Here is a 20,688-nt window from a genome sequence, read left to right on the forward strand (position 1 = left end):
AAGAAACAGAAAAACTGTAATAACTGTAACGTTATGTTTTTTTTTTTACACCATATCTCATTAGATTTGACATGCTTCACACATGCTTCAAATATGAAGAAATGTATATATCATCAGTAAACATTGATTTTGTGATCATTCACTTAAGAAAAAACTGATTTTATTTGGTTTGAAAAATCACAACTGAATCCACCTTTCTGATGGGATCAGGATAATCCTGTTTTTTTGGATCAAATAGATCCCAAACCGAGTTAAAAGTTTTGAAAAACCCAAAGGGCAGGTTTGATTCAGATCAAATGTAAGATTGGATTACATGGTCTGATCTTAGTTTGGAATCCCTCTTTTGCTTTTGAAAAACACATTTCCAAGATTTGATCCAATCTGTGATCTGAAATCCCACTGGTTTACTTTTGAAAAACTGGGCCCAGGACCCCGGTATGAGACACAGCAGCCCATCAGAAGATAAAGAAACCCCAATACACGAGAACAGTCTTGAACTTGGCTGGTTCAGCCTGGATGCTGTTTGCCTCCGACGGCGCTCACCGAGATTCTGATGAAAAATCAATGCCGGACTGAGTCAAGATAAATTAGACAGACGTGGTTTATTGGGACTGCTATGCCAATCTGTTCCATGGTGCGTAAATAGCGTTCTTCTTTTGGAAATGAACCACAAACAGTTTAAGAATGTATGGTTTAAGGAGGTAATATATCTTCTATCTTGTTTCCCATGGAAACTACATTACAACAGTAACACCCATGCATATGTTGGTTAATTCATGTTAAACATATTGCTGCATAACCATGTCCTTAGATTACCTTGTGATGTTGAAAAATGTACCTCTTTTCCTTCCTGTATAGTACTAGTATATGCTTTGAGTTTCTCAAAAGTAAGTAAACAGTAATCACCCAGTGATTATAGAATTTATTTACAGTAACAGAACATTACAAGATTCAGAAACTGATTTTGAAGAATTTGCAGGCTGTGTGAAAATGAAAAGGACAACAGATAAAAATGCATAGATTTTCCTTCACCAACAGTGTTTAATTATTTTTTTCTGAGACAGATCTAATCAATGCAAAACTTATAAAACTAATAAGTTATACTTGAAGGAAGTGTGTTTTTTGTCTTTTTGTTGAGATGTTACTATCTGAATGACAATAAAGAACGTTACACTGTGAATCCCTTACAACAATCTGACAATAATATTTACACAGATTCATTATGATCATGATTTACATCCTAGTTACTCATCACCCAGACACAGTACAACATGATTTCAAATTTTTCCATTTTGAGTCATAAACATATGCCAAGTTGCTGTTTGGTGTTTAAGTAGACTGTTGACTCATCATAGCAGGAAACGGCACAATGTTAACATTGATGGTGAATTTGTTCTATATAGGTGTGACAGTGAGCCAGCATGCACAATCCCAGGGCCCCGCTGGCACAACTAAATGAGATGCAGTCATTGTTTATCCTGTTAGTTACACTTGCTTGACAAGAAAAAATGTCTGCTGTGAGAAAGGTCAAAGACACATACACTAACCGCAATCTAAACTCAGCATTCCGTTTGTGGCAAGCTGTGATTTTATGCAGTATTTACATTGCCAGAGAATAAATAAGTTTTAAGTTTTTATGATTTCTCTCAAGTCTTCTAAATTCCTGTGACCTCAAAGGTCCATTTAAGAAGTGCTAAACATCCTATACGTATTCTCTTGATGTGGAGGATGACTTCACAGGTGTGAATTTGGATGGGTAGTGGGGGTGTTCATTTTTGGGAGGGCAGTTCCAACACAGTAGCCCCCCTCCCAACAGCAGCAGCGCAGCAGCCGCCCAGCCGATGTACAGCGACGCTCCCAACTCATACCTCTGGGCTTCCATTATCAGCGGGTTGTAGAAGTCGCTGACGATGGTGTTGGCAGACCAGGAGACTGGAATGAGACAGAGCAACCCCGAGATGATGAACAAAACTCCAGCCATGATGCAAGCCTTCGACTTGGCTTGCTCCTCCTCGATGCAGTTGGTGCATTTCCCGCCAGCGATAGACAAGATCAGTCCAAAGATCCCAGCCAGGATGGAGATGATGATCATTGCACGAGCGGCCTGTAGGTCTTGGGGCAGAGCCAGCATGGAGTCATACACCTTGCACTGCATCTGGCCAGTACTCTGCACCACACAGTTCATCCACATGCCCTGCCAGACGGTCTGAGCGTTGTTGGCCCCGATGAAAGCGGTGACCTTCCACATGGGCAAGGCGCACACCACGATGACCAAGAACCAGCCAATCACAGCCAACGATATACCAATCATCTGAATCCCCTGAGAAACCATTTTGCTCGCTTGGTTCCACACTCTAAATCCAAGAAGAAAGACAAGTGGAATGGTGTGAGATTGTATTTATAAAGGTTGTTGTGGGAGAAGAAGGGACACAGACATGAGGGTATGTAATACCATACCACAGTCCTCAGCTCCTATTGGCTAGAATGAGTTTACACACAAACATCCAGGGACCTTTAGCAGTGCTGACCTGCTTGAATCCAAAGCTTCAAGGTCAAAAAAATTAATAAATAAAATAAACTTGTTTCCTAATCTATCAACCTTTTACTCTCTAATTGACAAAGATTTTAAAGTAAAAAGTTGGGCTACAAGCAGAAAAGCATGAAAATGATACTTCCTCTAAATACAAATCTTTACAAACCTTTAATTATTATATGATTTACACATGAGTGACTAACCAACCTTTTCCAGAAATTGTTGATAAACAAGATTGTACAGTTAATGTGGCATACATCCAACTCGTTGAAGAGGAAAACCGGATAAACCTACTCTATTTTGGGTTCAAGTATCAGGTCTGAACAAGAACAAAAGCCAAACACATACAGTAGGTAATGTTATTTCAAAAATAAAATGTATGATGTATGCTTATAAAATGGGCATCACTAATATATGACAACTACAGATGATAAAAGTATTGTTACTTGTTACTGGGTGTTTAAACGTGATCATATGTGACAAACAGGATGTGTTATTTTGTTAACAGCAAGAGGCAGAGTTCGACAGGTAATGCCTCAGAAATTGGGAAAATGTAAGTTTCCTGTAAAAAAAACAAAAAGAAAAAAAACATGCAGCTCATAATTCATAAGGCTGATACAAAAAGTCTGACAGGATTATATGCACGTCTAATACTAGGTTGTTCATAAATTAGAGTATACTTTGTTGCTTCGTACATGATAATGTTAAGTAGTTATATATTATGTCTGAATTAAGTTCAAATGTTTTCCACACTTCTTTTGTCTGCAGGATAAGTGAGTATTTACACTATAATTAGGATTTATTTTTTGGGACAACTTGATAGTATGTATAATTTTGAATTATTTTTTATCATTAAAAATATTTATCATTGGTTTTACAGTTGTTATTAAATCTATGGGTTGTGTAAAAGAGAGTCCCACCTCCTTTCTTTTTTCTGAAGCTTCGGTCTTAGATGAGAAAAAGTTGTTTTTATATGTTATGAAACCTCAAAGAACAAAACAAAGCATGATAATTCAATGTTAATAAAAAAATCTTTATTTACAGTTTCAGACAGTCACATATAAAACACATTTTGAAATGAAATATTTAAAAAGGTACAAATGGATGAAAACAAAAGGAAAATAAATCAATGAATCAAGTTGTTATATATGCTGTTCCAATATATAGATGTGTATTTCTTTCACTCCCACCAACTAAGCATCGTGTCAATCAGTCCATATTGTTTGGGTATGGTGCAAATCTCTTCATCCTGACACTGATAAAACAAATCTATAGAAGTGCTGTAACTCGACAACTGTCAGCACAATGAAAACACTGTGAAATTCAAATCATACTTATTGTGGCAACATGAATCAATGTCATGGACCCCGAAGCATTTCATTCAAGTCTTTTTTGAGGCTCTTTGGCTTTTCTCTCCTCAGACGTAGTCCTTGGGTGCATTTGAACGGGGAGCAGAGTACTTGGCAGAGAAATTATCCTTGGGAGGGCAGTTGGCACAGAGGAGTGCACCACCCAGGATGAGGAGGCCTGAGGCCCCCCAGCCGATGAAGAGTGAAGCTCCGAGCTCCCTTTTGTCAGGGCCCAACATTGGGTTGTAGAAGTTCTGTATGATGGTGTTTGCTGTCCAGCACACAGGGACGAGACACGAAACACCAGCAATGATAAAGATCACACCAGATGTCACGCCGATTTTGGCCTTGGCGCTCCCTTCCTCCACACAATTGGTGCATTTGCCCCCTGCGAGAGATAGAAGGATGCCAACGACGCCAAGCAGGACAGAGATGATGGTGAGGGCGCGGGCAGCTTGGAGGTCCGAGGAAAGGGCCAGCATCGAGTCATAAACCTTGCACTGCATCTGACCTGTGCTCTGGACCACACAGGTCATCCAAATGCCCTCCCAAGTGGTTTGAGCGGTGACAATGTTTTGGCCGACGAAGGCTGTCACTTTCCACTGGGGCAGGGCGCAGGTAATGATGACCCCAATCCAGCCAATAATGCACAGGGCAGTGCCCATCATCTGAAAGCCGGCCGACACCATGTCTCCTCAGAAAGCTTCTTGCACAGTCGTCCAAAAAAAAAACAATGGTCCAAAAGTGTGTGTGTCTCTGAAAGTCAGTTAAGTCTTGCTTGAGAGATCCCCAAGAGTAAATGTTTGGGTGAGGTTGGAGCGGGTCTTTTATACCCTTAATTCGGGAGGGGCTTGACACACGCACACTGTTACACAACTGTGATGTGATGACTACCCCCACCTTGAACCGTGGGCATGTGTCATCATGTCAGTTTTTGTCTCAGTCAGGTAATCGTATAAAGTGGAACAGCCCCACTGTGACTCACAGGTATTGAAATCCGTTTAGCACACTCAAAAGGCCATTAAGTAGCTTTTTGGTTCCCGTTTTCTATACTGTGGGAACAGTGACAGAAAATACTACTACTCCTTTAAAAGTCATGCGTGTACTAAAAAACAGCTTTTATGGAACTGTGTAGAACAGCTTTGTTTAAGAATGCTTACTTTGTATTTTTTAGTTCACCTAAGAAGTTCTCAAATGTTTCCTAGATCTAAAGACTGTTCTTTTCAGGCTGTAAAGGAGCACATACTATTTTAATTGTGATTAAAACGAGAGACAGTTTCAGGATTTCATCAAACATTGACTATTTGTTTGTAAAGGAGTGAAGGTGTGCTTTCCACCCTCTGATGTCAGTACCCTCATTTTAGTAAAGTCATACCTGTCATTTCCATTTTCCATTCAATTGGAGACAAAGGTGGAACACACAAGCAACTTTTGTCCAATTGTACAGACTGAAAATTTAGTGAAAATGTACGTATTTCAGAATATGTGAGTTCATTAAAATCTACTATTCTCTTCCTTACTTCAATATCTTAGTCTTAGAATTAAATACTTAGTATACAGGTTGTAATCAAGAGCCACTGTTGTGAAAATGACTAGATTAGTTAAACCCAAATTCTTGGCCTCTACTGCAGCTATACTGTTCACGTTGCCAACAAAACAACACAGCATATTGTTAAAATTGTCATTTGCCCTCAATAAATAAATTACTTTGATAAACTACAGAATGCAGCTGGTTGGGTAAATGCTCAGATCATTCTGGTATTAATCAGTCCCACTATACCTTATTTACAGTGTCCAAATGTAACAAACAAGTACATGACATCCTACACTAATTACGCTTATTTAAACAGGCTTATTCGCACAGTAGTGCAACAGAATAGCATTATTGGCACGGCTAAAGGACACGCCCATTTAAATATTTTAATAATGATGCCATTAAAAAGGAAAACCAAAACAATAATAATTTCAGTGATTGTTTCCTTAAGAACCCTATTTGTCCAATCATAAAGAAGTACTTTATATTAAACATGCATTCTACAGAAGTGGAGAAATCAAAGCTGACCTTGCAGTGATGTCAGTCCTTAAAGGCTGATGGGTTGCAGCCTTCTCCTGTAGCTTGTCTTGGGAGAAAAATGGGCACTCTGCAGTCCGAGGGTCCCACTTGGTTTATCGATAGTTTTCCACAGCAACGAGAAGATATCAGGAGGACGATGTTGGGGAAAAGGCAAACACTATGGCAAGTGATTCCCTTGACACAAAAAGAGGGAATAGTGAGAGGGGGCAAAGAGAGGTAGAGAGGGAATCGGATTGTTTCAGAAATGAATGGAGGCAGTGTTTAAGGGCCAAAACTGCCGTTAGAACTATAATGCCTCTATTTTATCCAAGGTAGGATCATTAAAGCTACCTCGGCCTGGCTATGGAGATTGGGTTCCACACACAAGGAGGCAGGGAGGAATTTCCACAATTAAGAATCTGAGGAGAGATGGTTTTAGGATGAGATTAGTCCTGATGTGCAGGTCCTGATAGGCATCAGAGTGGCTAAAATCTAGTCCCACATTTTTGAAAGATTCCCATATTGTAAACAAGGTAATCATGCAGCAACTTCACAATGCATACAAAGCACTGTATGAGCTGAATAATCGTATATATGCATAATTAAATATTTTCAAATCAGATTGTAAAACAAAGTCATGCTATGTGCAGCTGTTTATGTGAAACTTTGTGTTTTTTTAGAGTAAAGGGTGTGAAAAATGTCTACATTTCCAGTGTTCAGCTGAACTTTTTGCCAAAGTAATTAATGGTGCCAGAAAACTATAATAATGAGCTCAAGTCTCCTCATTGATACAACAGAGCACAGTACAAACTTTGCAGCAACAGGTGAAAGACTCCTGCAGCCGTGAGAAACTGCCTGAGGGAGGCGAAGTGACGAGTGTCAGCAGGTAGTTCAAGGCAAGCCCAGACTTTGCAGTAACGGCTGCCTTTGGCTCCCACTCAGGTGTCCAACCCTTCAGTTAAACTGGCTGGGTCATTATGCATATCAATGCAAAAGTAAACAACAGCCATGTTCTTTGGAACATTCATGAAGTTTCGTAAGGTTCACTTGAAATAAAGTTAATCAACACGTATATATAAATGAAACATATGTTTTGAATTAAATATATGTGTATTGTACATATGGAAACACTACAGCAATTCTGAATGTTCAGCGTGGGTTAACTACAAAAGTTAGGAACAATACTATCATTGCTGCTTGAATTTAGCAGAAAAAAATTAAGATATAGCGTCAAATATAATATACAATCTCTTTAGATTCTTGAAGTACTGTCAGTACAGTTGTCCCACATTTCAAAAATATGTAAACACATTTGTTTGGTTTTCTGTTTTCTTGATGTCCAAAGTCGGATACAAACATTGTGCATCTTGGTGGACAATATGACATTGTGCACCCCACTATTGAGTTCATGTACAAAATCAAAATGGTATTGAGGTCCAATGTAGCTTGTTTGGAGTTAACTGGATAATCTATTATGTTTTCCTATGGGGAGAGTGCTGCCGCCCAACTAGGCGCAGGGCTACCCTTGGCGTCTAGCACCGCTCGGAATTGCGCCGTGCGCTGTGCTCAAAGTTCAAATTATTTCAACTTTGACCTTGTTGCCGCTGACCTGTCAAGGCTCAACCAATTCCAGAACATTCCTGCGCCTCTCTGCTCTGCACCCTACCTTGCGGTTTTGCCACTGATCATGTGTAGGCGGCTTAAGGGATAAGCCGGCAATAATTCAGATTTTATTCATACGGTTACATTGTTGACAGTGAGGATGGTGTTTTTTGTTGTACTACGTTTTACAGAGTCAAATGTGAAGAGACTCTGGACAGGACGGTATGTCAGTCCCTATTTTTGATATTATACCGATAAGAGAAAAATATCACAAACTCACTGTTGAGTAGCTACAAAAAAAAATGTGATATGCTAAATTAAAGGTTTTCTTATGTACACCACAAGGTGTAAATGAGCTAAATCACAAAAGAGTGTAAGTATATGAATATTTTGAGGTGATAGTCCATGCTAGAATGTGGTTGTACAGTATTTTAATCTCATTGTAAGTTACTAAACTCACTATACAACATTCTAAGCCCAGACATGAGATATGATATTTTCTGATGTAATGAAAATCATCCTTAGTTACATCGTTTGGGTAGAAAGAACTACTAGTAGTTTCATGTGTCGGAGTGGGAAGTATGCGTGTGTACCTGCGTAGGTACACCATGTCTGTATTTGGCATGTGATGTCATCACAGCGATCCCTGAGGCTTTTGTCCAGATACCCGTCACAGTTTCTGTGTGTAATTTGAGCACGGTGTTTGTGGGACTTTTCAGTGAGTCACGCGTGTTTGTCATGACACATTATCATCACATGATACAAACAGGAACCTGAAGTCTTCAAGTGCCTGCTAAAGTGATGAGAGAGATTTTACTGATTTTAAGAAAAGATCTGGTGAAGTATGGCATTAGAAGTGTACAATATCTCCACATATGTCACTTTTAGTGGTGGAAGAAGTATTCAGATCCTTTACTAAAGTGAAAATATCAATTCCACACTTAAAAATACTCCACTACAAAACCTTACTTAAGTATAAATGTGTAAGTATTATCAAAATGTACTAGTAAAAGTAAAGTACAAGTAACTCATTGTGGAGTAAAATGTTCCCTGTCAGAGTGATTTACTAATATATACTGTATGACGTTTCTGGATCAGTATTTCTGCTGCATTAATTTGTATGTTGCATTTTACTACTGTAGATTTTTAAAGTTGTGCTAATTTGAACTCCTTTATATGTTGGGTAGTTTAATCTACAGCAATGCATCATATTCATATTATCATATGTGTTTTGTAGTGTCGCTGTCCTGTGAGAACCACGTAAGAGTTTTCATGGTGTCAGAAAAACAGCCCTGTTTTCAGCTTTGCGACGATGCGTTTTCCCAGCTGATCCAAGAGGCTTTTTGAAGACTTTTATTTAGCTTAAGAAGTAGTACACTTTTCTCAACACACACCTAGGAACACTTCATCCTTCAGTTTATCACAAACATTCAACATCAACACATCTGGAGATACATGGTTTTCACTGGACAGGACGGGGATGAAACAACTGAAAAGTAACTAAAGCTGTCAGACAAATATAGTGGAGTAAAAAGAACAATATTTTCCTCGGAGATGTAGTGGAGTAGAAGTATAGATACATGAAAGGAAATATATGAAGTACAAGTACCTCTGATTTGTACTTTGTAGAGGTAAACGTGTGCAAGTCAGGTAGTGTAAATGTAATACGAGCAAATAAAAGCTACACACAATAGCTGTCTGTGCAAGTCGAGATATAGGCCAGTTTTGGTTGGGATAGAGGGAGTGACTGAGGTTTGTATTTTGGCATGAGGAAACTAACTTCCTCATTCATCTTCATTGTTCGTGACAGACATCTAATATATGTTTTTGGCTTTGAACAAAACACAGGGAGAACTTTTACTTCACTATTTTGTATTCATTCTGTAACTTCCTTATACATGTTTTCATCATCGGACTACACTTCACTCTATGGGCTTTAATCATTGGTACTGTACTTAGGTTTTACAAATTAACACACACACACACACACACACTCACACACACACACACACACACACACAGTGTTAATGAATAATTAAACAGACAATAATAAACAAAATCTAAAGAAAGGTTTGAATTGAATGTAGACAGAATTAGTCACATAGGAATGCGTACTGTGACGAAACAACAACCTGCAGTAGACCCAGTACCTCGTAAAAAACCGGTCAGACTCGTTCCTGTTCCCATGACAGGTGAATGTTCAGCAAGGTGCTCTGCAAGTGGCTACATGTACATTTCCAGGTAATGTCTTATCAAGTAGCTGCACCTGCAGAGGAAAATGGTGAACTCCCTAAAAATATGTGGAAATCTGTTGTTGTATCCATCCAGCAAACACCACAATTGTAGATATTAAAATGTGGGCATACATGAGTCTCCATTTTTGCATAAATGTCAGTCCCATGGGATTTACTTTTAATTTAAAAAAAGTATCTGCTTTACATAAAGGCATCAAATTATGAATTGCAAGAAAGGTTATGGAAAGTTGCATCAAAGAAAGTTGCATCAAGGAAAGTTAATGTAATAATTAATAATATGTTTGTGACTTTGTCAAAACAAAAAGGCAGCCAACCGATAGTTTACTGTAGGTAAATCTAGTAAAAACAATCTAGGTAAAAAACAAACAAACAGGACCCTCAAATACAAATCAAGAAACCTGAAACCTAATAAGATTTAAAAGTCAAATCATACAGCCACACAGAGCCCAATGCAACACAGGTGTTACATTCCACTGGGTTTTGTTAGGTCTAAGTTTAGCAATAGTGTGGTGAGTTTTTATAGATTTCTTGTAAAGGCAAGTGAAAAGAAGATAGCAAAAGTCAAGCTAAGACCAAACAAAAAAAATTCCATCTACAAAAATGTGAATCATTCTCTTTGTGTGAGATTGTGTAAGAAATTGTTTGACCGATGTAAAACAAAAAAAAAGGCAGTGTTATCGGTGTGTTTTTGAAACTAAAGTAGTTGATTGTCCACAGCAACGCCCAAACGTCTTGCCTTAGGCTGAATCTGTTGACAAAGTTTCATGTCTAAGTGCAGTTCAGCATACTATTACAGAGTAATTACGTAGCACGTGCTATGCATGTGCTTTTTTTCTATTATTGGTTGTATTACAATGAGTTGTGTATTGTAACACTACTGCAAAGTTGAGTATCAGTTATGGTATTGTGTTGTTTTACATATTTTGCCACTATTAGCCTGGTATTAGCATTATGAAATTTACACACTGGAAAACTTGTTACCAGGGTGTTGACAGGTGTGAAGATGCATGCTTTGTTAGCTGCTGCTGTGTAAAAGATAAAAAAAAGAAGAAGTGGTTTCCAGGAAGCATTAGCCAATCACGTCTGCTGTTATGATTCAAACTGTATCTGGTTTGAACTGACTTTATCTGGTAGTCAACCACAGAGTTGCACTGAGTTCTGAACACTGGCTGTAGTTCCAAGACACACAAAACCTGCTTTTTCTCTTGAAGTAGGCACTCAATAATCCTGAACACTCCTTCAAAACTAAAGGAGGGAAATTGCATTTGATTTATTTATATTACCTTGTGTATTGGACACTTCAGAAAAGCTGTATTGTGTGAAATTCCTTTGAAAATCACATCGTTTTAAGCATCCCTTTAACCAGCAATGCTTTAATATTATAATACTTATAGGGCCTCATCTTGCACTCAGCGCAATTGCCTTTGTACACCGACGCATGTATCATTCCTATTTTGCACCCAACGCACAGCGGACTTTTCCCTCCACAGACGCACGTCGGTAAATTAGGGAATGTATTTGCGCTCCTGGGGGCGGTTCAGCAAAAAGAGGAGGTGTGTTCCGGCGCAAACATTACCTGGTGCTATTTTGCAGTTTCAGAAAACAATTCTGCCACTGACCAGGAAAAACCTGGTCTAAAGTCAGTGGCGCGTTATTCAGATGCTATTTTAGGGGCGCATGCATGGCCATAATGTAGCGTGTGCACAACGCGCACACACTTCTCTCATATACAGCACTTCACATTTTTGAAAACCATACATAATTACAAAGAAAAATATTACTGAAAATGCTCTTCAGGTGTTTGAATCAGGAGGCACTTTACAGTACAATCCTCAAAAAGTCTCAGCATTCTTTGTGGCTTGTTGTGTTTTACACAACATTTCCATGAATCATGGATGTGTTGATGACAAATGATGAAATATTAGAGGACTTAAGGAGACGTGAGGTTGAACTACGGTGGGATTGGACACTCCGACGGAATCTGGTCCGGGAGTAATGCGCGATGCGCTCCTGATGGAGCGGGTGGACGGAGATGGAGTGGGGGGACGAGGAAGGGGCACAACAGGAGCAGGTGGTGCATTTGGAGGCCCACGCTCCATGGCTGCAGCAATCCTATCCACTTGAGGAGATGCGCCCGAGAGGCCGCAGCAACATCGCCACCCGGCCAAGACGGGCATTTATTACTTTTCCAATAATGCAAGATAAAAACTAATTAAAAAGAACAAAATAGAACAAAAAAAACGATTCAAACTAAATAGAAAACTCAGGTGAAATCAGGATAAGCTCCCAGATACAGTATGTTTTAAAAAGAGAATTAAAAGATGTTACTGACTCAGTCAGGCTGATGTTTTGTGTGCAAACCGTATAACCTTTGTTGTAAAGATCGGATATCAAAAAATGCACATATGACAATCCACTATTACTTTAAATAAACAGACAAAATCCTCATGAAGGGTGCTTTCTGCAAAACCAGACAAGCACAATTAACACAACACAGAGACAATGCAATGGTGGCTCCCCCTGCCTGTAAAAACATACATTTACAGTACAATGCAATCAATGGTGGTATCGCAATATTTTCTGTGGAAATACTGTATCCATACACAGAGGCCAAGTATTGATCTTTTAATCTTTTTTGAATCAATTCAAATTATTAAATCAAACTGAAGTGAGATTAACAAAAAGATTAGTATTTTTGACAAAACAGATGCGGACAACGTTTTCCTTTGGGGACATAATTTGAAGTTAATAATTAAAAAGTAATAAATTGCAATATATCGCAATAGGTTTAAAATCGCAATATCGTATTGTGACATAAGTATCGTGATAATATCGTATCGTGGGGCCTTTGGTGATTCCCACCCCTACTTCAAAGGTGGATCATCAGAAATGGCACTTCACTCAAGCTGAAGTAAGAAAAAAAAAGCCACATTTTCTGAACCAAATTTAAAGTATTCAAGCTGATGGAAGAAATTAGGATGCATATTTTTGATAGGGAAAAGATAGTCTTCATACTGATGTACAAAAATGCAAAATCACATGCCAGAAAAATGGTCCAGATGGTATGCTACCTGGCAGGTGTGTGTCTACAGGTTTGTGTGGGAGGATGGGACGATGAGTAGCCTATGTGTGTACATGTGTGTCTGTGGACGGGGTTAACCACAAGACAACAGAGATACTCATCCTGACCACTGACCCCAGGTGACCTGTGTTAATTAGAGGAAAGCCTATAATGACACAGAGCTCAAATGTCAGCCAACCTCAACGACCCTGTTATCTATCAAACAAGATACTCTAGATATTTTAGGAGATATTCCCACCTGAGGTATTCTTTCATTTATTTCATGTTCAGCATGACAAACCGATGATGTTGACTCACAAAGACCAAACAGCTGTGATACAGTATTTTTTGAATGCTAAAAAGAAACCAAACATTAGTTTTTTATGCAGTGTTGGTTTTGGATACTTTCAAAATGTATTCCGTTACAGAATAAATGGCCAAAATGTAATTTGTAATGTATTCTGTTACATTACTCAATCTGAGTAACGTATTCTGATACTTTGATTACTTCCACATTGAATTGCATATTATAAGTGTAGGAATGCGGCCATCACATACAGCTTACTAAACAGGCCTATTCTGTTGTGTTCTTCTGTTCCAACTGGCTGAATGTGTACCTGAACAAGTCCCGAACTGCATCCTACAAAAATCTAACCGCCAGTCTAAGCTACCACGAGCTAAGTTTAGCTAACGTTAGCTAGCATGTCAAACGGGGCTAGTCGGTCTTTCAACGGCTCTGGGGCTAGTAAATCAGCGAGAGGAGAATGTAAAGTCGCATGACAAACTATAAAATAACAAGGTGACCAGTAAAACTACAACAGACGACTACCCTTGGCTAGTTAAAAAAATAAATAAATTAAATAAATTACTTTAAGATGCTTCTTCAGGTCAGAGGTGGAGTAATTTGGACGCTGAAAGGAGGTTGTGACTGATCACGTAAATAGCTCATTTTTTCATTTTCATATTGGGGCTTCTGGTAAATGCATGGAGTTGCCTTAATTTTAGGGCTGCAACTAACGATTATTTTAATAATCGATTAATCTGTCGATTATTTTTTCGATTAATCAATGAATCGGATAAAAAAAACATTAATTTACATCAACTCAATACATACATACTTGTTGTTTTAGTTAATAGTTGTGTAAAGGTAAGTAACCCAAATAGCAGATACAGATAAGACACACACACAGACAGACACGCAGAGACACACACACTCACACTTATTCATTAAATTATTACCATCATTGTAGTAAGTGCAAGTTAAGTTCATTTATACACCACACACTAATATATTTGTCAACAATAACTGATATGGGACAAGCACATAATATATACATGACAACAGATTGAAAAATGAATGGGCCAAAAAAGGCGGGTGAAAACCATGTCTTTAGTCTTGCAAACTATACCACCCCTGCTTTATTACTGTTATTAGCGAGCTAACGCTAGCTTGTCATGCTAGTCAGCTGGATAACGAGTAAACGGCAGCACCAGAAGAGCTACTGGAGGGGCCGTTCCACCTGCCCTCCAAAACAAAACAGAAGTAGGATAGTGTAGTGACTTCACCCTGCTGTTAAACTCCCTTCCTCCTGTCGTCAAGGACTCCAACAGGTTTACGTTTTAGGTGCTGACTCATCACGTGAGTGCCTGCGGCCAGCCAGCGTCGTGCTCGGTTATCGTGCAATTAACGACTTTTGATTTATTTAGTGTGAAATGCTCCTACACCTTGGATGACTTAGGTCGTATTGATTTCTCTGCCTCCGGCCGTGTGTTTCAGAACAACGTTACGGCTCTCTCCCGTCTCTCCCGTATTTCCTCTACCCCGCGCCTGCTCTTTTCTTTCTTACTGCTCCGCTCTCCGCGCTCAACTTAAATTCTTAAAAATCTTCTTAAAATCTCCACGACTGAGTGCCGTAATAGTTGCGCGACACAACGAATCGATACTGAAATTCGTTGCCAACTTTTTTAGTAATCGAATTTTATCCATTTGTTGTTGCAGCCCTACTTAATTTATTAGTATAGTATCATCATCATCATCATATTCTTTATTCAGGACACACACAAATGGTCCATAGCACAATACAAAAACATAGCAAAATACAAACAGATACAAGATAAAACACATACAATAAGAAATGTCTACAACAGTCAAAATTCCACAATACACAAAAAGTGTTCAGATATTAGCATATAGATTAAAACGCCAGTGGTTCCACAATCTTGAAGTGAACCTAACTGCACTCAATGCAGGGTTCACTAGTGTTGTAATGATGCTGTTGTATGACTCCGTTAGTCTACACATACATCTGAACATGAGATTCCTGAGTACAGCAGGACAGGTGAATACATTAACACTTACAAACATTTGGCTTGCACTGCTCCATCGTGGCATTTTAAGCAGCAGCCTCATGCCATCATTATATGCCAATTGAGTTTCTGCATACTGTTTTTTTAAGCGCCGCCACAAATGGGCAGTATACATTGGGGCAAAAAGCTTTAAAAGCGTGGTCTTCACAGACAGTGAACACATGCTAAATTGAGATTCAGCATATTAGCTTGTGCATACAACATACAATACTGTCTATGAATGTCCCTATCATCAGACAGGTCATCAGGTTTATAGTGCCCTAAGATTTGACCTCAACAAACACTTTAAGGACAGTACAGAGAGAGAGAAACAGGAAATGACAATTTATCGTCATCCCTGCTTCTAACAATCATTATATTACTCTTCAGAATTGAACTTAATATCAAAGTCTGAGCCATATTGGGAGCAGACCCTTAGTAGCTGCTGAAGGCCAGCACTATATGGACAGAGAATGACCAAGTCATCTGGTGCACATCAGGTGGTTTACAATGGTGTCCCCAACCATACAACCTGTTCCACAATTGTTTAGCAACTTTGATAGATCATCCATATAAATATTAAAAGAAAAGGAGACAAAATGCTTCCCTGCCTAACTCCATTGTTTACATTAAATGGGGCAGACATAGAGTTACCCCATTTCACATACATTGACTGATGAGCATACCAAAAGCCAAGATTCTCACCAAATATTTGGGAGTCCCTCTGCTGTGCAATTTGTAAAATAACTTCTCATGATTCACACGATCAAAGGCTTTAGAGGCATCAATAAAACACATAAAAATTGTGGAGTTATGCCTGTTATACAAATCTAAACCTCCTTTAAGGCAAAATACACATATCCGTGCCATGTTTAGGTTTAAAACCAAACTGGTTGTCAGAGGTCAGGACAGACCGTTCCAGCCTATTCAGTATAGTCCTCTCCAAGACCTTGGATAAAATACTGGCCAAAGCTATAGGCCTGTAATTATCCAAGCTGTTAATCTTACCAGCTTTGTTTTTAATGATAGGCACTAATGTGACAGGTAAAATAGAATCAGGTAAAATGCCATGGACTAACAACCCAGAAAAACAAAAAGCAATTAGGGGACAAAGTTTTCTACTAGCAAATTTTAAATGCTCTGCAGATATCTTATCCATACCGCATGCCTTATTATCTTTTAGCATCATAATTGCATCATATATTTCTTGAGGGAGAACTGTCGCATCTTCATTACCATCAATGTTACCCACTGTAAAGGATTTACTTTTAACACAGTTAAACAGCTCATAGTAATGTTTCTGCCACAACTGAGTAATGTTTTCTGAGCCACTAACACCATCAATATTCGTTGGTAACGATGTTTTACAATTATTCATTCTTTTGATTTCTTTCCAGAAATCAATAGGACTATTGTTTCGCAGCTTCTTTGCAAGAGAGTCAGACCTCATTGCATTTTCATTCCTCTTAATGAAACGTAGAGCATATTTAAACTTTGCATTTCATGCATATCATCATGTTATCCATTGATTTCAACAATGTAATTGTATTCTAAATACCAACTTTTTAAAAATTGTAACTGTAACGGAATACAGTTACTCATTTGTATTCGGAATACGTAACGCCGGTACATGTATTCCGTTACTCCCCAACACTGTTTTTACAGTTTTTGCTAAAATTGACATTTTCAGAAAGTAATGCTTTGGCCTAAAACTAAATGTGCTCGCTGTCCTTTGAGGTACTCAAAAAATGATCATATACAAAAGGTGGTATATACTGAAGGAATTAGTTACTGCTACCAGGCTGATATTCTCAGTGCATTTTGTTTATTTAAATATTTAACCATATATCCCTTATTTTAAGAAAGACACCTTCAACATCCCCACTGACAATCAGACTGGTTAACTCAAACGCAGTGTTTTTTTTTCTCCCAGGAGGGATTATGTAGCTGAGCAGCAAGAAACAAGGCCCGTCATTGTTGCTCTTTTTTCTTGCACAGAGATCTCATTCAGATGGTGATGCAGCGATTTTCTTCAAGGTTGTCACATTCCGCTGGTACGAGAATCTTTATATTATAGTAAAATCAGAAGTGACTAAATAGTTGCTGTAAGCATTTTTTCCGGTAAACGTGGTGTAAGACAACACTTTCCTCCAGAAGTCATACTGTACATAATTATTTTGTTAACTGGTGTCAACGACTTGACAGGTGCTTAGGTTTTTAAAAAATTTTTCATAAAGAATACAGATGTTTTTCCCATTCGACAACAATTACAGTTGAAAAATACGAGTGTATTCCAATTTGCAAGTGCAGTTTGAAGGTAAATGATGCCACCTTAAGCTGACTCCACCTTCAGTCGTCTAAGCTGCATAAAGAAGGTAGAATCAGTTTCTCCCTCTCTCTTTCTCTCTCACTAAAAGTCTTATGCAGGACGTTGAGCCAACAGGATCCGATATCGCCTTCATCTCAGGAGGGTTGAGCCTGCGGACACAGAAGGCCCTTCTATCCCACGGCGCTCTGGAAGAGAGTCTTGTTCAACTCCTTCATCCCCAGCTAACTATGTACTCTGCAGGCTTGGAGATCCTTGGGATGACCCTGGCCGTGGCCGGCTGGCTGGGGGTGATGGTGGCCTGCGGCTTGCCCATGTGGCGGGTGGCTGCGTTCATCGGTCAGAACATTGTCATCTCCCAGGTGATCTGGGAAGGCTTGTGGATGAACTGTTCAGTGCAGAGCACGGGTCAGATGCACTGCAAGGTGCACGACTCCATGCTGGGGCTGCCGGTGGACTTGCAAGCAGCTCGTGCCTTGGTCATCGTCTCCATGGTGCTGTGCATTGTGGGCATCGGTCTGTCAGTGGCTGGTGCCAAGTGCACCAACTGCAGCCGGGATGTGAGCAGTAAACCAAGGCTTGTGGTGGCTGCTGGGGTAACCTTCGTGGTGGCTGGACTGCTGCTGCTGGTGGCTGTGTCCTGGACAGCGCACGCTATCGTGCTGGGCTTCTACGACCCGCTGCTGGAGGAAACGGGGAAGAGGGAGTTTGGTAATGCTCTGTACTTTGGCTGGGCTTCTTCCTGCCTCCTCATCCTAGGGGGAGCCTTGCTCTGTTGCTCCTGCCCACCCATAGCAGCTGCAGCACCGAGCGGTGGTGGCTCCGTGCCCCATCGGGTGGACTACTCGGCTGTCAAGATTATGTCAGTCAATGGATACCCCAGAAGAGACTATGTTTGAACATTGTGACATGTGGGCGCAGCTGATGATACCATGACTAGTGTTAGCAAATGTGTGCACAGCAGATGGAGGAGTGGTGGCATGGATGTTAATGCAGCATCATGGGCTTGGGCTTTAAGTATGAATCACTGATGCATGTTTCATAATCTGTTTTGTTATGACCATTTTTCTGTAGTGGTGGGCATCTTATATTGCTTTTAATATTATATTTCAAATATACATTTACATTTTACTTGTACTTTTTTTGTAACATTAAGATGACATCTGATATTAAAAACACACAATGTTTTTGCAGATTATTATTATTTACTCATTTTTCAAGCCTTCATAGCAGAGATGCAGTTTAGATTAAGGGTTGGGGGGGGGATTGATACAGTGTATTGAATGTGACATACATAATTCGCCTTTGTTGTTAAACGTAATATGTTATAGATGTAATTTACTGTCCTTAGTCACTTCATGTAAGTACGACTGTTCAGGGATCGCGGTCCCTTTAAATGTTCTGAATGCGCGTGAGACGTGGGAACCATGGGGGTTGGTTTTTCTAGTGAAGTGTATTTCCTATAAAAAAATAAATGACACGCATTCATGTGCTCAACGTGAGAAGTTGTCTCTTGCAATTTTCTGCAATTTCCACAACAGCATAGTATAGAGATATTTTCCGTGGCAATCCTGTATCAATACACAGACAGCAAGTATCGATCTATTATTATATATGTGTCGGTCAGTTTGTCTGATTGACAGTCCCATTTTGCAGCAATAAAATTGAAGTGGGACGAACAAACAGAGAAATTTATCTTTTTAGATAGAACGTATGTTGACAAAGTTTGCTTTTGGGGACATCATTTGAAATTGGGAAAAATTTGAAGTTGAAAAAAATTTAATAAATTGTTTAAAATTGCAATAATATGGTATCGTGACATAAGTGTTGTGATATTGTATCGTGAGGCCTCTGGTGATTCCCACCACTAGTTTAGAGTCAGAAAATTGATGCTTAAATTTCCCCAGTATGTATAGTGTTCTTTTCTGTATAGTGTCCTCTAAACCAATATGTTTATTTGCATGTGGAAAATAAAAAATGTGATTACAAAAAAAATGCATGCTTAAATGAAGTGTAACATAACTATGCCTGCATGAGTTCTTTGGTATGCAGAAACGGGGGCAGATGCCTGCTGTAGAGTTCAGCAGAGTCTGACCAATAAGAGCATGTCAAAGTGCATGCCAAAATGAGGTATTTAATTTCAATGTAAATGGAGAAAAGAAACAATGGGTGGCTTGTTTCAGAGGAGCACCTTATGCTTTTCTTCCATTGTAGTCTGTCCTCATTATGCGAGAGTGAAACTGAGTCAGAGATAAAAGTCCCCTTCTGCCAGGGGATGTAACCTGCACTGTAACCGAGTCCACAAAGACCCTATTGATCAGATGGTTTGCAACAGTTTACTCCCCTGGTGGGATTCACTGTAATAAAAAGTGTATCTTATTGCTCAAAGAGTAGTTTGCAAGGTCTAAAAATCTAAATGACAAAACAAAAGCAGGTACTGTAGCAAAAATAACGCCTCTTTGGATTTGTTAGAAACACCTCAACAGTGGGCCTGCTGCATTTTGAAAAACAAAACAAGTTTTACAAGCCTGGGCTACCCATCAAGCCTTGCTTTACTGTACAACATTTCTACATTTCTTACATGTCAATCTGTCTAACAGTGAAACCAACAGGTGAAAGCCTCCGTTTGAGACTTCTCAAAATCTTGTTAATTTCAAACCGTTTAAAACATATAATTACTACAATGTATCGACGACTTATATTATGCGATATACAAACTTGCATGGAAATTCAGTACTCCTGATTTACAAGCAATAGACAAGCAATGAAAGTATAAGAAACAAAAGGTACAGGTTGAAAACCTGTCTTGCTTTCTTAACCTGCTTTGGCTTAAGGAGTGAGGTTAATGATCTCCTGAAAACTTCTTTTGAATGACCACAGACCCTACTGGCAGGATTGTGTGACTGTGTGACACTTATTGGTAGTGTTTTGATCCTTACAGGCCCATTTCCTGGTAAAACTAATGGAGGTCAGCGTGTGTGTGAGGAGGGTTGTTTTCTGTGGCACGTGCAAAAGTTAAATTGAGGTTGAAACTCCTGATGCACTACAACCTTCAGAGCAAGAACACTGATAAGACCCTTGAGCACACGCACAAAGACAATTGCTTCCAACACACTGGCCCATGCGCTCTTTGTAGTAGGGTTGGGTACCTTTCGCATCTGAA

The 20,688-nt window shown here is 39.3% G+C and overlaps 4 protein-coding genes across 6 annotated transcripts in view; 1 reads left to right on the forward strand and 3 right to left on the reverse strand.

Annotated features, from left to right (window-relative positions):
- The window catches only part of cldnj (claudin j), a 75,707-nt gene that overhangs the window by 23,381 nt on the left and 31,638 nt on the right, over positions 1 to 20,688 (reverse strand). The window contains exon 1 of one of the 2 annotated variants that reach the window (XM_039792370.1): positions 5,945 to 6,052. The exons of the other annotated variant lie outside the window; for it this stretch is intronic. The gene's annotated coding sequence lies outside the window, so the exon portion shown is untranslated. Of the gene's footprint in view, positions 1 to 5,944; positions 6,053 to 20,688 lie in introns of those variants that run through there. 2 annotated transcript variants of the gene reach the window in all.
- Positions 584 to 20,688, reverse strand: part of LOC120553718 (claudin-4-like) — a 51,743-nt gene continuing 31,638 nt past the window's right edge. The window contains exons 1-2 of one of the 2 annotated variants that reach the window (XM_039792414.1): positions 5,945 to 6,057; positions 584 to 2,354 (exon numbers count right to left, since the gene is read on the reverse strand). In XM_039792414.1, the coding sequence (XP_039648348.1) occupies positions 1,703 to 2,332 (630 nt within the window). In that variant the 5' untranslated portion in view covers positions 2,333 to 2,354; positions 5,945 to 6,057 and the 3' untranslated portion in view covers positions 584 to 1,702. Of the gene's footprint in view, positions 2,355 to 5,944; positions 6,058 to 20,688 lie in introns of those variants that run through there. The other variant, XM_039792421.1, reaches the window with a different exon arrangement.
- On the reverse strand, positions 3,592 to 4,683 carry LOC120553734 (claudin-4-like). The gene has a single exon (XM_039792429.1). It carries the CDS (start codon positions 4,569 to 4,571, stop codon positions 3,951 to 3,953), a length of 621 nt encoding a protein of 206 aa, XP_039648363.1. The 5' UTR covers positions 4,572 to 4,683; the 3' UTR covers positions 3,592 to 3,950.
- LOC120553742 (claudin-4) lies at positions 17,717 to 18,455 on the forward strand. Its single transcript, XM_039792442.1, has one exon. The coding sequence runs from the start codon at positions 17,756 to 17,758 to the stop codon at positions 18,422 to 18,424; it is 669 nt and encodes a 222-aa protein (XP_039648376.1). The 5' UTR covers positions 17,717 to 17,755; the 3' UTR covers positions 18,425 to 18,455.

The sequence above is a fragment of the Perca fluviatilis genome, chromosome 2 (genome assembly GCF_010015445.1).
Source record: "Perca fluviatilis chromosome 2, GENO_Pfluv_1.0, whole genome shotgun sequence".
Taxonomy (NCBI): Eukaryota; Metazoa; Chordata; class Actinopteri; order Perciformes; family Percidae; genus Perca; species Perca fluviatilis.